This window comes from Ursus arctos, unplaced genomic scaffold (genome assembly GCF_023065955.2).
Source record: "Ursus arctos isolate Adak ecotype North America unplaced genomic scaffold, UrsArc2.0 scaffold_5, whole genome shotgun sequence".
Classification (NCBI taxonomy): domain Eukaryota; kingdom Metazoa; phylum Chordata; class Mammalia; order Carnivora; family Ursidae; genus Ursus; species Ursus arctos.
In genome coordinates, this window is record NW_026623067.1 from 56,351,446 (window position 1) to 56,368,967 (window position 17,522).

Below are 17,522 nucleotides of genomic sequence, written 5' to 3' on the forward strand. Positions count from 1 at the left end.
TTCTTTTTAATCAAGCTGTTCACTTCTAATATGTGGACTTTTCTGCATATATATTTCAGTAACAAGTTAACAACAATGACCAAATAAAAGCATGAACCTATGCATAATATGAATCTGAAAATAAGCCAAAATATGGTGCATGTGGGTAAAAAAGCTCTTTTTCATTCTAAAAAATTGAAAAGTAATCATGAGTTACATCAGTAATTTATGTATGGTACATATATTTTTAGATTTATTTATGTTAGAGAGAAAGAGCATGTGAGTGTGTATGTGGAGGGGAGGGGGAGAGATGAAGAGAGAATCCCAAGCAGACTCTGCGCTGAGCCTGAGGCAGGGCTTGAGACCACAGCCAGAGCTGAAACCAAGAGTCAGACACCCAACCAACAGTGCCACCCACGTGCCCCTATGTAATATTTTTCAAAATATTTCATAATAAAAAATATATGCAGAGATATGTGAAGTGCAGAAAATGGAAGCTTACCAAGTTAAATGATTGGTCTCAAATTACAAACTGTTAATTTGTTACTTTCCATTATCTTTTTGGTCATTACAAGGTGACCTTCATCATACAATACAAATATACCAACATTATACAACTGCTCAAGATTAGCTTTTAAATAATAGCATTAATGGGAGCATGTACAAGTAATACATTTAAAAAATTACACCTTCAAGTCAGTTGTTTTTCTTCTTCTATATATTAATTAACCAGATATTCAAGTACCTACAATATCCCATCATAATCTCAGCATAGCATAACAGCTTCCTTTTAAAAAATTTAAAAATTGCATGGATGACTGGGTGGCTCAGTTGTTAAGCGTCTGCCTTTGGGTCAGGTCATGATCCCAGGGTGCTGGGATCAAGACCCACATCAGGCTCCCTGCTCAGCAGGGAGCCTGCTTCTCCCTCTCCCGCTACCTGCTGCTCCCCCTACTTGTGGTCGCTGTCAAATAAATAAAATCTTAAAATAAATAAATAAATAAATATAAAAAATTTAAAAATTGCAGCGATTAGAGACACAGGTTATGCTTCCATCACAGCAACTTTATTGCTGTGGTGACAATGAGACCTGTAACATTTTCTGCTGGGCGCATGGAGTAGAGTGGAAGTAACAACAATTTTCAATATTAGAAAAAATTAAGGAATAAAAATTTTAGATCATTTGCCAAAATAGCAATCAGGGTATTTCCTATAATTTGACTTCTAAGGTCCTAAGTTCAAGAAACTGGCTCCCAAAGGTTACAGGTGGGGAATTTGTGAAGTATGTCCATATTCAAGGGAAGACCAAAGAAGCCCAACTGAAAGAACTCTGGACTGACAGTGACAAATGTGGGCTGAACAAAAGTTCTTTCTAAAAGGGCTATTTTGAAGATTGTGATTCTGACGTTGGAGGAGCTACAGTGATTGGCAGTGAAGGAAATCACATGTAAAATTCCTTAAATAAAAATTCAAATAAAAAAAAATTAAAAACGTCTTGCTAAATCACACTACCACCTGCCTACAACAGACTTGTATAAAGTGACAAGTACGGAGCTTCAATCCCTAAGGTACAGTTTGGCCTTTATCACCTCAGACCTTACTCTATGCACAGAAAGAACCTAACACTATTTGTCTTTCTTTCTTTCTCAAGGTATTATTCATTCTTTCTCTATCTCCTACAATGCATTTTTACTTCAGATTGAAAGAGAAAGACTAATGAGATTAGACAATAATTTAGAAAGAGTGTCATTAAATTAGAAACCATATTATCAACATAATCTAGTAACATGAAAAAATTTTAAATGCACTACAATTACACTTAGCAAGGACAATACAAGAGTAATGTAAGCCTTAAACAAATAATTGTATATTTTTAAACTTTAAGGTAGTTTTTAGCTCTTAGGATCTAACAAATATAACCAACCACTTTTTAGTCATAAACAAAACAAAGTCACATAACCACAAAGATATTGTCAGGAAAGATGCTGAGTGATCACTTACCATATAGTAACCAGTATGATAGCCACTCATGTACCAAGAGATTAACATACTTCCCAAAGCATCAGCATCATCAAAAGAATCTGGACATATGGGAGGTGGTGGGGGAATTATCTGGAAATGGAGAAAGATATACTTTAAAGTCAGTAAACAAAAGCTGAAGTCTGGACATCCATTTTACATAGAGAATGCTGGATATTAGTTGGATATTAGTTGTATCTTTCCCTACATTCCATGCCATTTCCTATTTAAAACTTTTTCAAAAAGAGGAGTCCAAGATGGCGGAGGAGCAGGAGGCTCAAATTTCGTCTGGTCCCAGGAATTCAGTGAGAGAGCTACCAAACCATTCTGAATACCTATGAACGCAACTAGAGAACGAAGAAAAGAGTAGCAGAAACTCTATGAACAGAAAAGCGACCACTTTCTGCAAGGAGGAGAAAAGATGGTGGAGGAGTAGGAGACCCTTTCTCAGCTGGTCCCGAGTCGAGCTGGATATCTACCAGACCATCCTGAAAATCCACAGAACCAGCCTGAGATGCAGGAAGATATGCCTGGATCTCTACAAACGAACATCTCCAGTGCTGAGTATTGAGATACGAAACGGGAAGCTGTGAATCTGCGCACAGATATAGGAAAATAAACGGAAGGGGGAGGGAGCCTCCATGCTCGGACACCGGGAAGCGGTAGCCACTTGTGCTGGGGAGCGGGCTGACTCGCGGACCTGCACCCGTGAGAACGCAAACTGAGCCCGGGAACGCGCGTGACCAGACTGAAAACCGGTGCTCCAGAGCGCACGCAAACCACACTGAAACAGGGAGCTTAGGAGCGCACGTGGGAACCGGGGGCGGCTGGCGGTGTTAGAAGCACAAAGGACAGAGACGTGCCGGCCCTGGAAGTGAGGGCTGGGACACAGACTGTGGGGCACACATCCCGGGTCGCTGCAGGGTTTTTAGCAGCACCGACGGAAACAGAGTTAAAGTGGCCAAGAGAGCTCAGTGGAGAGCGGACTGCGATCTCTCTGTTCTGAGACAGAGGCTAGGATACGGCCACTGCTGCTCTGACTCTCAGAAGAGGCACAGCAAACTGCCAGGGAAAGCCGCCAGAGAACAAAAGCCTGGAAATACCAGCTCACAGTGTGCCCAGCCCCATACCCCCTCGCAGGGGACGGGGCAACTCTACCCAAACAAGGTTTCCTGAATATCAGCGCGGCAGGCCCCTCGCCCAGAAGGCAGGCTGAAAAATCAGGAAGCTGACATCCCTAAGGTCCCTATATAACAAGTGCACACTGCCTGTGTCCTGGTCAATAACTTGGGCTGTGGGCATCCCCACAACCTCTCCTCATCAGAATGACGAGAAGGAGAAATCCCCCCCAGCAAAGAAAAGATAATGAGTCTGTGGCCTCTGCCACAGAACTGATGGATATGGATATAACCAAATTGTCAGAAATGGAGTTCAGAGTAACAATGGTCAAGATGATGTGTAGGCTTGAAAAAACTATTAATGAAAATATTAATGAGAATATAGAATCTCTAAGGGCAGAAATGAGAGCGAGTCTGGCAGAAATTAAAAATGCTATGAATCAAATGCAGTCTAAACTGGACGCTCTGACAGCAGGGTAAATGAGGCAGAAGAACGAATTAGTGAATTGGAGGATGGGATGGAAGAAGAGAAAGCTAAAACAGAAACTTGGCTCAAAAAAATCCAATCTCAAGAATGTAGGTTACGGGGGGCGCCTGGGTGGCACAGTGGTTGGGCGTCTGCCTTCGGCTCAGGGCATGATCCCAGCGTTATGGGATCGAGCCCCACATCAGGCTCCTCTGCTGGGAGCCTGCTTCTTCCTCTCCCACTCCCCCTGCTTGTGTTCCCTCTCTAGCTGGCTGTCTCTATCTCTATTGAATAAATGAATAAAATCTTAAAAAAAAAAAAAACAATGTAGGTTATGGGAGATTACTAACTCAATGAAACATTCCAATGTCAGAATCAGCATCCCCGAGGGGGTGGAGAAAGAGAGAGGTCTAGAAGAGATATTTGAACAAATTGTAGCTGAGAACTTCCCTAATCTGGCAAAGGAAACAGCATTCGTGTCCAAGAGGCAGAGAGGACCCCTCCCAAGGTCAATGAGAACAGACCTACACCACGTCACGACATAGTGCATTTCGCAAATATTAGATCCAAAGATACAGTAATGAAAGCGGCCAGGGGGAAGAAAATCCTTACGTACAGAGGGAAAAATATCAGAATAACGTCAGACCTGTCTACAGAGACCTGGCAGGCTAGGAAGGGTTGGCAGGGTATTTTCAAAGCTCTATCCGAGAAGAACATGTAGCCAAGGATCCTTCATCCAGCAAGGCTGTAATTCAGAATCGATGGAGAGATAAGGACCTTCCAGGATCAGCAGAAACTGAAGGAATTCATAACCACCAAACCAGCCCTACAGGAGATATTAAGGGGGGTTTTATAAAAGTAAAAAGGCCCCAAGAGTGATACAGAACAGAAATTTACAATCTATAGAAACAAAGATTTCACAGGAAACATGATATCATTAAAATCATATCTCTCAATAATCACTTTCAGTGTGAATGGCCTAAATGCTCCCATAAACGCCACAGGGTTGCAGATTGGATAAAAAGACATGACCCATCCATTTGCTGTCTGCAAGAGACTCATTTCGAACCTAAAGATGCATTCAGACTGAAAGTGAAGGGATGGAAAACCATTTTTCATGCCAATGGACCTCAAAAGAAAGCTGGGGTAGCAATTCTCATATCAGACAGATTAGATTTTAAACTAAAGACCGTAGTGAAAGATACAGAAGGACACTATATTATTCTTAAATGGTGTATCCAACAAGTGGATATGACAATTATAAATATCTATGCCCCCAACAGGGGAGCAGCTAGACACATAAGCCAACTCTTAACCAGAATAAAGAGACATAGAGATAACAATACATTAATAGTAGGGGACCTCAACACTCCGCTCTCAGCAAAAGACAGATCACCTAAGCAGAAAATCAAAGAAACAAGAGCTTTGAATGACATACTGGAACAGATGGACCTCATAGATATATATAGAACACTACACCCCAGAACAGAATACTCATTCCTTTTGAATGCACATGGAACTTTCTCCAGAATAGACCATATACTGGGTCACAAAACAGGTCTTAACCAAAACCAAAAGACTGAGGTTATTCCCTGCATATTCTCAGACCACAATGCTTTGAGACTGGAACTCAATCACAAGGAAAAATTTGGAAGAAACTCAAACACTTGGAAACTAAGAACCATCCAGCTCAAAAATGATTGGGTAAACCAGGAAATTAAAAATCAGTTTGAACAATTTCTGGAGACCAATGAGAATGAAAACACATCAGTCCAAAACCTGTGGGACACTGCAAAGGCGGTCCTAAGGGGAAAATACTTAGCCATCCAAGCCTCACTCAAAAGAATAGAAACATCTAAAACGCAGTTTTTATATTCTCACCTCAAGAAGCTGCAGCTGGAACAGAAAAACAAGCCTAACCCACACACGAGAAGGCAGGTGATCAAGGTTAGAGCAGAGATCAATGAATTAGAAACCAGGAGCACAGTAGAGCAGATCTACAGAACTGGAAGCTGGTTCTTTGAAAGAATAAATAAGATCGATAAGCCACTGGCCAGACTTATTCAAAAGAATAGACAAAAGGAACCAAATTAATAAAATTATGAACGAAAGGGGAGAGGTCACAACCAACACCAATGAAATAGGAAGGATCATTAGAAACTTTTATCAACAGCTTTAGCCAATAAATTAAACAACCCGGAAAAAATGGACACCTTCCTAGAAACCCATAAACTACCAAGACTGAAACAGGAAGAAACTGATTTTTTAAACAGACCGATTAATTATGAAGAGATTGAAGCAGTGATCAAAAACCTCCCCAAAAGCAAGAGTCCAGGGCCTGACAGATTCCCCAGAGAATTCTACCAAACATTCAAAGAAGAAATAATACCTATTCTCCTGAAGCCGTTTCAAAAAACAGAAACAGAAGGAAAACTACCAAACTCATTCTATGAGGCCAGTATTACCTTGATCCCCAAACCAGGCAAAGACCCCATCAAAAAGGAGAATTACACAGACCGATATTCCTGATGAATATGGACGCCAAAATTCTCAACAAGATACTAGCTAATAGGATCCAACAATACATTAAAAGGATTGTCCATCAAGACCAAGTGGGATTCATCCCTGGGATGCAAGGGTGGTTCAACATTCGCAAATTGATCAGTGTGATAGATCACATCAACAAGAAAAGAGTCAAGAACCATATGATCCTCTCAATTGATAAAGAAAAAGCATTTGACAAAATATAGCATCCTTTCCTGATTAAAACCCTTCAGAGTGTAGGAATAGAGGGTACATTCCTCGATCTCATAAAAACCATCTATGAAAAGCCTACAGCGAATATCATTCTCAACGGGGAAAAGCTGAAGGCCTTTCCCTTAAGATCAGGAACTTGACAAGGATGCCCACTCTCGCCATTATTATTCAACATAGTACTACAAGTCCTTGCAACAGCAATCAGACAACAAAAAGGGATAAAAGTATCCAAATCGGCAAAGAAGAAGTCAAACTGTCTCTCTTCGCAGATGACATGATACTCTATATGGAAAACCCAAAAGAATCCACTCCCAAACTACTAGAAGTTATAGAGCAATTCAGTAATGTGGCGGGATACAAAATCAATGCTCAGAAATCAGTTGCATTTCTATACACGAATAATGAGACTGAAGAAAGAGAAATTAGGGAATCCATTCCATTTACAATAGCACCAAAAATCATACGTCATCTTGGTATTAACTTACCCAGAGACGTAAAGGATCTATATTCTAGAAACTACAAATCACTCTTGAAAGACATTGAAGAAGACACAAAAAGATGGAAAAATATTCCATGCTCATGGATCGGAAGAATAAACATAGTTAAAATGTCTATGCTACCCAGAGCAATCTACACTTTCAATGCCATCCCGATCAAAATACCAATGACATTTTTCAAAGAACTGGAACAAACAGCCCTTAAATTTGTGTGGAACCAGAAAAGACCCCGAATCTCCAAGGAATTGTTGAAAAGGAAAAACAAAGCTGAGGACATCACGTTGCCGGACTTCAAGCTATACTACAAAGCTGTGATCACAAAGACAGCATGGTACTGGCACAAAAACAGACACACAGACCAATGGAAGAGAATAGAGAACCCAGAAATGGACCCTCAGCTCTTTGGGCAACTAATCTTTGACAAAGCAGGAAAAAACATCCAGTGGAAAAGAGACAGTCTGTTCAGTAAATGGTGCTAGGAAAATTGGACAGCTATATGCAAAAGAATGAAACTTGACCACTCTCTCACACCATACACAAAGATAAACTCCAAATGGTTCAAAGACCTCGATGTGAGACAGGAATCCATCAAAATCCTAGAGGAGAACACACGCTGCAACCTCTCTGACATCGGCCACAGCAACTTTTTTATGACATATCTCCAAAGGCAAGAGAAACAAAAGAAAAAATGAACGTGTGAGACTTCATCAAGATAAAAAGCTTCTGCACAGCCAAGGAAACAGTCAAAAAAACTAAGAGGCAGTCCACGGAATGGGAGAAGATATTTGCAAATGACACTACAGGTAAAAGATTTGTATCCAACATCTACAAAGAACTTCTTAAATTCAATCCATGAGAAACAAATAATCAAATAAAAAAATGGGCAGAAGATATGAACAGACACTTTTCCAATGAAGACATACAAATGGCTAACAGACACATGAAAAAATGCTCAAAATCATTAGCCATCAGGGAAATTCAAATCAAAACCACCTTGAGATACCACCTTACGCCAGTTAGAATGGCAAAAATGGACAAGGCAGGAAACAACAAATGTTGGATAGGATGTGGAGAAAGGGGATCCCTCTTACACTGTTGGTGGGAATGCAAGCCACTTTGGAAAAGTGTGGAGGTCCCTTAAAAAGTTAAAAATTGAGCTACCCTAATGATCCAGCAATTGCACTACTGGGTATTTACCCCAAAGATACAGACGTAGTGAAGAGAAGGGCCATATGCACCCCAATGTTCATAGCAGCATTTCCACAACAGCTAAATCGTGGAAGGAGCCGAGACACCCTTCAACAGATGACTGGATTAAGAAGATGTGGTCCATATATACAATGGAATATTACTCAGCCATCAGAAAGAATGATTACACGACATTTACAGCAACATGGACGGGACTGGAGATTATGCTAAGTGAAATAAGTCAAGCAGAGAAAGACAATTATCATATGGTTTCACTCATTTATGGAATATAAGAAATAGGAAGATCGGTAGGAGAAGGAAGGAAAGAATGAAGGGGGGGGTAAACAGAAGGGGGAATGAACCATGAGAGACTGTGGACTCTGGGAAACAAACTGAGGGCTTCAGAGGGGAGGTGGGTGGGGGATTGGGATAAGCCGGTGATGGGTATTAAGGAAGGCACATATTGCACAGTGCACTGGGTGTTATATGCAAGTAATGAATCATGGAACATTGCATCAAGAACTGAGAATGTACTGTATGGTGACTAATATAACAAAATAATTATTATTAAAAAAAAAACTTAAAAAAAAATCTGACATTTTGAGAAGGCCAACCAGTAACAACAGAAGACCAACAAAATTAAAATGAATAAGAATCAAAAGAAAATAGATCACGTAAAATGTTAGGTATTTTGTTTTGATTTTTGAACTATTACTCCATTCCATTATGAATCTATGGGGAAAAGACTAAATATGTTATGCTTTTTTTAAAAAAAGATTTTATTTATTCAGAGAGAGCACGAGTGCATGCATGCAAGTGGGGGTAGGGGCAGAGAGGGAAAGAAAATCTCAAACAGGGGCGCCTGGGTGGCACAGCGGTTAAGCGTCTGCCTTCCGCTCAGGGCATGATTCCGGCGTTACGGGATCGAGCCCCACATCAGGCTCCTCCGTTATGAGCCTGCTTCTTCCTCTCCCACTCCCCCTGCTTGTGTTCCCTCTCTCGCTGGCTGTCTCTATCTCTGTCAAATAAATAAATAAAATCTTTAAAAAAAAAAAAAAAAAAAAAGAAAGAAAGAAAGAAAGAAAGAAAGAAAGAAAGAAAGAAAATCTCAAACAGACTCCGCGCTTAGTGTGGAACCTGACGTGGGCCTCAATCCAATGACACCGAGATCATGACCTGAGCGAAAATCAAGAGTCAGATGCCCAACCGACTGAGCCACCCAGGCATTGCAAGTACACATACTTCTATGGTTTTACTCAAAAAACACCCAGACGGCATTTTAAGGAAAGGTCTGAGGTAGAACAACTGTGCTGCCCCTACTGGAACACATGAATTTGCCAGAAAGTGTCTTGTGTCTAGCCTACTGCTGATACCCAGAATTCTATCATTAGACATACACATAGTCTATGTGAAGTTAACATCCAAGCATACCTGGAAGACCAAAGCATTAATCCTTATTTACAGTGCAATTAAATCCTTTGAAATAGGAGATACCTCCCTATAGAATGAGATACAATTTCTGACATGAAGGAAGCAGGCAATATAGGGCTCAGAGTTGGGGCCAATAAGAGGACTGAAGGTAGCAGAAGGGCATTAAGAACAAAGACCTGAGGTTTAGTTCAAATTTTTACCCATTAGAATCTGACCATAGGGATGGTCTAAAATGACATTTCCCAATCACCTATGTGCTGCTAAATCCCTAAGTATGTATGAACGCAAGGTTTAATCTGAATTCTTCTGTACTTACTGGTGGTCCAGAAGGAAATGGAGGCAGCCAGCATGATAAGAAGTGTGGTGGTGGTGGAGGTGGTGGTGGGCCACTGAATTTTAGACCAGCCTGTAAAGAACATTCCAAACGAAGATTAATTTCCCAATTTATACATGAAAGGAGGAAAAAAGATTAAATGCCATAAGAGTCAAAATAACCACCCAGAATAATATACATGTCAAAAACGATGAAACAGAATTTCATACACCAAATAGTGAAGACTCATAAATCTAGATTTTCCTCATTTCCTTTCTATATAAACATTCAGAAAGTAAAATCAAAGTAAGAAAGACTCCTAATTACCTAATAAATCAGAGACAGTGTATTTAGCAAGATACTTGAATCATAAAAGACTATCTGCCCCACAATTTCTCTAATTAAATTGTATAACCTTTGAATTACATATACTACTATAGAGCATAAACTGTAAAAATTAGTAAACCTCTTTTTTTTTTTTTTTTTTAAGATTTTATTTATTTATTTGACAGAGAGACAGCCAGCGAGAGAGGGAACACAAGCAGGGGGAATGGGAGAGGAAGAAGCAGGCTCATAGTGGAGGAGCCTGATGTGGGGCTCGATCCCATAACGCCGGGATCACGCCCTGAGCCAAAGGCAGACGCTTAATGACTGTGCCATCCAGGCGCCCCAGTAAACCTCTCATTTAATATGAAAAATTAGCCCCCCGAGACCAAGGAAGTATGATATATAAATTAAGAGGTGTGATCATTCTAGAAATCGTAATCTAAACCTAGTAAGAACTCTCTCAACAGAAAATCTTCAGAAAAAGCTTTAATAAGTCATGATTTTAAATTTTATTTATTATTATTACTGCCTGAATACCATAACCTCCAGTGAAGAAATCACTGCTTTATACAGAACTGGATAGGGACACACCTACAGGGGTTCATGACCCAACTTAAAATAAAAATCTTCCCCCTCCCAATGATTTAATTAATTAATTTGAGAGAGAGAATGAACGGGGAGCAGGGGAAGGAGGGGTAGGAGCAGGGAGAGCAGCAGACTCCCCGCTGAGCAGGGAACCTGACATGGGGCTCAATCCCAGTACCCTGAGATCATGACCTGAGCTGAAGGCAGATGCTTAAACAGAGCCACCCAGGCGCCCCAGGTAATGTAACTTAATGGAGGGGTGGGAAGTTTTTAACTATTTCCTGGGAAACCTCTTCTCGGGAGAAATTTACCTTTCCTGGTCCCAGTCCCGATCCCGGCATGGGGGGTGGTGGAGGGAGAAAAGAGTTCCATGGAGCAGCTTTTGACTTGATGTTATTTGGCTTATTTCCAGGAGACCTGGAGGAGTTCTCACTTTCATCTGTTGAAATTTGACTTTCATTTTCATTCTTTAAAAAGAAAAAAATAGATGTATTTTTGTTATAAAGGTATTAAAAAAGAATTAAAGCCTCAGTAGATCAAACTAACAACCAGTTATATCGTTTACTTTCTCAACCCCTCTCGGTTTCCAAGAATTCCCCCCCCCCAATATGCTTACCTCCTGAGCATTCTGTTCTACATTATTAGCTACTTCAGACACTGGCGAAAGTAGATCAGACATATTTTGCTCCTCCCTATTTCCATATCCAGTGTAAACCACAATGCAGGTTTCTCTCTTAAAATCAATTGAAGCAATGGTAGCTGGGTAAACGCAGCCATCTTCTGACCAAATGGCAGAACATTTGTCACCAACTTTCCACTATAAAAGAAACCAAAGATACACACATGCACATATTTCTTTTAAAGATGATAAACTGCAATCTTGTTAAGGTAGGGTATGGTAGACTGCAGAGGGGACAGTCTCCAGCTAACTCATCTGAAAGGCAGAAGGATATAGTCAAAAAGGCTCGGGGCCGAAAACACATAAATCTGAATTTCCAAGATAAATATAATTTTGCTTACATAATCAAGCCATGTATTTGTCAATATAATATAAATTCTGCCATTTACATAATCATGGACAAGTTTCTAATTATTTCAGTCTCACTTTCCTCATCTGTTAAATAATTATAATAAAATCTACCTCATATATTGGTTGTGAAGAACAGAAAGGGGGGAAAGTGTGTAAAGTGACCTGCACTCTGGTCCAGCACATGGGCGAGCTTATCAAATGTTAGCTCTCTTTCCCCTTGGTAATGATAAAACTAAAGGAACTGATGAGACACCAAAATATTTAGCTTTCGGGTCTACTGTTTTAAATAGGAGAAATGATTCCATCCAGAATTTTTGGTTCCTGGGTATTAGTTTAAGGGTTGTTGGGGGGGAAGAGGCATAGTCATCTCTCAGTTTAAGCAGAACACTGCCAATTCAGATTAAGGCTCTGACGTACTCCTACCAAAAAGCACTGGGTTCCTCTAGCCCACCCCTCACGTAAAGTAAACACAATCTTCAACTGATCATTCCCACCGAATTCATTATACTTTTATTAACATGCATTTTTCTAAACTATAGAAAGTTTAATAGCTGTTTTAGAAATTTTGTGATTACCTGTCAATGGAAAACACTATACTAATCATTTTAGTTAAAAATATTTTACACTATTATTAAAAACATCAACAAGAAGTTCTTTGAAGTTCAATCCCAATGTTTTAAAATAACCTGCTTCAGGGGGGTTGTAGCATTCTTTTTTTGGCTCTTATTCTTCTTAGCAGGTTTTCTTTTAGGTGTGCCTTTTGGTTTATCCGAAGCTTCAGAAATGTCACCATTCTTTAGGGCATGCTATGAAAACATGAATAGAAATGTACATGTTACAGGGTAAGACATGAAAGAAGTTTAACGATAGAACTCAGTCACTACAAGCTGGTCTCAAGGCCCCATCAACTCAGACAGCTTCTACTTCCTCTTTCATCATCCCACATGCTGCAGAAACTATTCCGGAAGGCATCCTATATCTGATTATCAGCTCTAAGGACCCTTTTATTTATTTTATTTATTTTTTTAAAGATTTTATTTATTTATTTCTCAGAGAGAGAGAGAGAGAGAGAGAAAGAGAGTGAGCGCACAAGCAGGAGGAGCGGCAGGCAGAGGGAGCAGGTTCCCCGCTGAGCAGGGAGCCCGATGTGGGACTCGATCCCAGGACTCAAGGATCATGACCTGCGCTGAAGGCAGATGCTTAACTGACTGAGCCACCCAGATGTCCCTCTAAGGACCCTTTTAATTAAGTCCCCACTCTCACCCTTTCTGTAACATTATATTCTATTGATCATTTGTCTTAAAATTCATGACATTTTGGATGATATAGCAATGCAGAACTCTAATGCTTTATTACCTCTCTGATCAAGTCTTAACCTTGGGCATTCCCAAAAAGAACTTTCCATCCTTCTTTACCTGTTTATGATCATGTATTCCTATTAATTCAATTATAACCTCTATGCAAGCAGACTTCTAAAGCTATTATCCAGGTGACATTTCTTCTTCATTCAATCCAACATTTCCAATTACCAATTTCCTATCCTCACATTTACTTCAAACTCAACACAATTAAAAGTAAACTATCTTTTCCTCTACTCAGATTACTTTCCTCTGCAATATCTACTTCAAACTCAACACAGTTAAAAGTAAACTATTGGGGTGCCTGGGTGGCTCAGTCAGTTAAGTATCCAACTCTTGATTTCAGGTCAGGTCATGATCTCAGGGTTGGGAGACTGAGCCCCACATCAGGCTCTGTGCTCAACATGGACTCTGCTTGGGATTCTCTCTCTCGCCCTCCGCCCCACACCCTTCTCACACTCTCAATCTCTCTCTCAAAAAAAATAAATCTTTAAAAATAAATAAATAAGGGGTGCCTGGGTGGCACAGCGGTTAAGCGCTTGCCTTCGGCTCAGGGCGTGATCCCGGTGTGATGGGATCGAGCCCCACATCAGGCTCTTCTGCTACGAGCCTGCTTCTTCCTCTCCCACTCCCCGCTTGTGTTCCCTCTCTCGCTGGCTGTCTCTATCTCTGTTGAATAAATAAATAAAATCTTAAACATGAATAAATAAATAAAAATAAACCAGCTTTCCCTCTACTCAGACTACTTCCCTCTACAATACCATCAATTCCATCCATCGCTGAGCCCCACTTTAATCTGCACTTTACAGAACCTTGCAATTAGTATGCATCTACTCTAAGGGTATACTGAAAAGCATTACTGACAAATTTGAATTCAGCTTCAAGGATGACATACAGGTTTGATCTTTACCTCATGCTACACGAGTGACTGAGGGAAAGAAGTGGATCTTGTACCTGGTGCTCTCTGTGAAGATATGCTCTTTGCCTGGACTACTGATGGCCTATGCATGGCACTCAAAAAAACAAAATACCTCACACGGAAGGGAAAGTGATAATGCTGGACAACTGTGTAAATGTCTTGTTTGGGCCACAAAAACAGACTACATCCCCTAAAAGAATAGTATAACTCTATCATCAGGAACACTTAACTTGATAACCAACTCAGAGGATTTGGGGAAGATTAATTTAACATAAGCACAGCATTTAGAACAGTGCCTAAGATGTTGTAAACACTCTACAAGTACTAATTATAGCACTAGTGATATTTATCATTATTATTTCAATGAAGGCTTGTAAAATGAAAATTATAATTCAGGGTGCCCTTCCATTAATCTGAATTAGAGAACTTCTATAGTTTGATACAATGCAAACACTTTAAAAGAAAGCAATGTTTACAATTCTACTTCAGTTGCCTTTGCTAAAGGAATGACATACAGAGAGCCTACTGATTTTTAAAAGAAGATTATCAGCTAAGCTAACTAACCAATGATATCCATTGGTCTTCAAAATTAGAACTGAATAATATGTACATTAACACTTTAAGTATGTTATCATAATGTTTTTCCAAATGATTAACATGAGGAAATAAGGAAAAGAATAAGTAAACATTTCATACCTTAAACGAAGCCACAGCTTTATCATAAGCTTTTATCAATGCTGTATCATCCCAAATGTCAGAATCATCACTCTGGGAAGGGTAAAGAACAAAAACAATTAATGTTTAAATGGATTTCATCAAAATGTATGTTAGATAGTATCAAGAGCCATCTTACTCCAGACATAATGAAATTACACAAAAACAGGTATTTAAAATTCTAAATAAAACTACAGAAAGCCTACCTACTTAGAGAGTATGTGACATTACTGCCAAAGCTAGACCTATGCAAATGCTCTAAGAGGTACGCTGAAAAGTGAATGCTCCTCTATCTATCTATTTAAAATCTTTTATTTATTTAATTTGAAAGAGATCACAACCAGGGGGAATGGCAGCGAGAGGGAAGCAGGCTCCTCGCTGAGCAGGGAACCTGATGCAGGGCTCAATCCCAGGACCCTGGAATCATGACCTGAGCTGAAGGCAGCCGCTTAACCGACTGGGCCACCCAGGCGCCCGAATGCTCCACAATAAGTGGATATGTTCAAGCGTAACCCATGTTTCAGTCTTTTCTAAGAGCTGATAGGGTTTAACTTGGCAGTATGGGAAAATACCTGGCCATTAGTTTGACTTTGTACAGACTTCAGTAATGCTAGTCTGACCATAGAATCTGTGGTCCAAAGAATAGTCTTTTCCCCTTGACTTACACTGTGTCTAGCTTATTCAAAGAATTCTCAAAATGTTTAAGGTTATAAACTATTAATAGTGACTAATTAATCTTAATTTAATTTTATTTATTTATTTTTAAAGACTTTATTTGACAGAGCGGGACTGGGCGGGAGAGAGAGAGAGGGAGAGAGAGAACACAAGCAGGGGAGCGGCAGGCAAAGGGAGAGGGAGAAGCAGGATCCCCACTGAGCAGGGAGCCTGTTCCAGGAGGACTGAGCCACCCACGCGCCCTTGGAGAGGGCATTCTTTTTTTTTTTTTTTTTTTTTTAAGATTTTATTTATTTATTTGACAGAGACAGAGACAGAGACAGCCAGTGAGACAGGGAACACAGGCGGGGGAGTGGGAGAGGAAGAAGCAGGCTCACAGCAGAGGAGCCTGATGTGGGGCTCGATCCCATAACGCAGGGATCACGCCCTGAGCCAAAGGCAAACGCTTAACCGCTGTGCCACCCAGGCGCCCCAGTTTTGTTTTTTTTTAAGTAGGCAGCACATCCATCATGGGGGTTTGAACTCATGACCCTGAGATCAAGAGTCGCATGCTCTAATGACTGGGACAGCCAATAAGAAGGCAGCTTCTTATTAAAGAGTTAAAATACACCTACTCCATGAGTAATTTCCAAAAGAAATGAAAACGTAGGTCCATACAGTCTTCTCCACTAAAATCCACAGCAGCTCTATTAGTGCCAGTCACCAATGAAAACAATCCAAATATCATGAACAAGTTAATGGATAAACAAATCATAGTATATTAATGCAATGTGATACTACAGAAGTAAAAAGGAATGCGCAATACGTACAACAAAATGTATGAACCTCAAGTAACTATTATGAACAAAGGAAACCAAAGATTTCATGTTTATAAAATTCTAGAAAATGTATACTAATCTGTGGTAACAGGAAGTGTGATCCGACAGTTACTGCAGAACAGGAGATGAGGAGGAATGAGAGGGAAGGACTATAAACGGGTATAAGAAAATCCAAACTAGCCCACACACTGAGATCACGAAGAAAAGAAAAGGCTGTTGGGGAATCTGGCTCGGTTGGTTAAGTGCCCGACATTTTTTTTTTTAAGATTTATCCATTTATTTGAGTAAGAGAGAGACCGAGAGAGAGAGAATGTGTGTGTACATGAGAATGGGGTAAGGGGGAGAGGGAGAGTAGCAGACTGGCACTGAGCAAGGAACTGGATGCGGGGCTTGATCCCATGACCCTGAGATCAAGACCCAAGCCAAAATCAAGAGCTGGATGCCCAACCAACTGGTGCTGCTAAGCGTCTGACTCTTGATTTCAGCTTGGATCACGATCTCGGGGTTGTGGGACAGAGCCCCATGTCAGGCTCTGCGCTAAGCATGAAGCCCACTTGGGATCCTTGCTCTCCTTCTCCCTCTGCCTCTCTCTACTCGTGCTCTTCCCTCTAAAAATAAACAAATAAAATTTTTAAAAAAGCTGCCAATCTCTAGCGGCTTGCTCCCGGGCTACTATAGCTCCAATCACTATGTGAATGCAACCACATGAAAGCTCTGAAGAACTGCCCAGCTAGGCCTTCATAAATTCCTCACCCACAGAAACTATGACAGATAATAAAATGATTATTACTGTTCTTTTTTAACGATTTTATTTATCCATTTGACAGGGAGAGGGGGAGTGAGAAAGGGAGAGAGCGCACAAGCAGATGGAGTGGCAGGCAGAAGGAAAGGGAGCAGTAGGCTCCCTGCTGCACAGAGCGCCTGACATGGGCTTGATCCCAGGACCCAGGGATCGTCCTGGGATAGTGACGTGAGCCAAAGGCAGACACCTCACCGACAGAGCCACCCCAGCACCCCACGATTATTACTATTTCAAGCTACTACCTTTTGGGTGATTTGTTATACAACAGCCACCACAACAGGCCATGAGCACTGTCTTTATATAACTGTTTCTCGGTCACCAGTAGCAGCCTAGGTTTCTCAAGGTATTCCTCAAGTGCTGCCATGTTCTACAATTCTCAATTACGGACACTTCTGCTGCGATCTCTTGAGTAATCAGCAAATCCTGCTCCTGATATCTTTAATCTCTTCTCTGAATATTCCCTTTATCTTCTTGCTTTAAAATCTAGCTCTCCCTGAAGATGCTTCTTTCCTTGCAGACATTTCAA

General features: G+C 40.5%; 1 protein-coding gene and 1 non-coding gene across 3 annotated transcripts in view; one reads left to right on the plus strand and one right to left on the minus strand.

The window, feature by feature from the left end:
* The window catches only part of LOC113255246 (survival motor neuron protein), a 45,439-nt gene that overhangs the window by 15,855 nt on the left and 12,062 nt on the right, over positions 1 to 17,522 (minus strand). For both annotated transcript variants that reach the window (XM_026498824.4, XM_026498826.4), the window contains 6 exons: positions 14,684 to 14,755; positions 12,397 to 12,516; positions 11,297 to 11,497; positions 10,992 to 11,147; positions 9,772 to 9,861; positions 1,981 to 2,091 (listed from right to left, as the gene is read on the minus strand). In XM_026498824.4, coding sequence (XP_026354609.2) covers positions 1,981 to 2,091; positions 9,772 to 9,861; positions 10,992 to 11,147; positions 11,297 to 11,497; positions 12,397 to 12,516; positions 14,684 to 14,755 — 750 coding nt within the window. The remainder of the gene's footprint in view (positions 1 to 1,980; positions 2,092 to 9,771; positions 9,862 to 10,991; positions 11,148 to 11,296; positions 11,498 to 12,396; positions 12,517 to 14,683; positions 14,756 to 17,522) is intronic.
* LOC113255380 (small nucleolar RNA SNORA1) lies at positions 959 to 1,080 on the plus strand. The gene has a single exon (XR_007190535.1). It is a non-coding gene; the product is annotated as a small nucleolar RNA SNORA1 (small nucleolar RNA).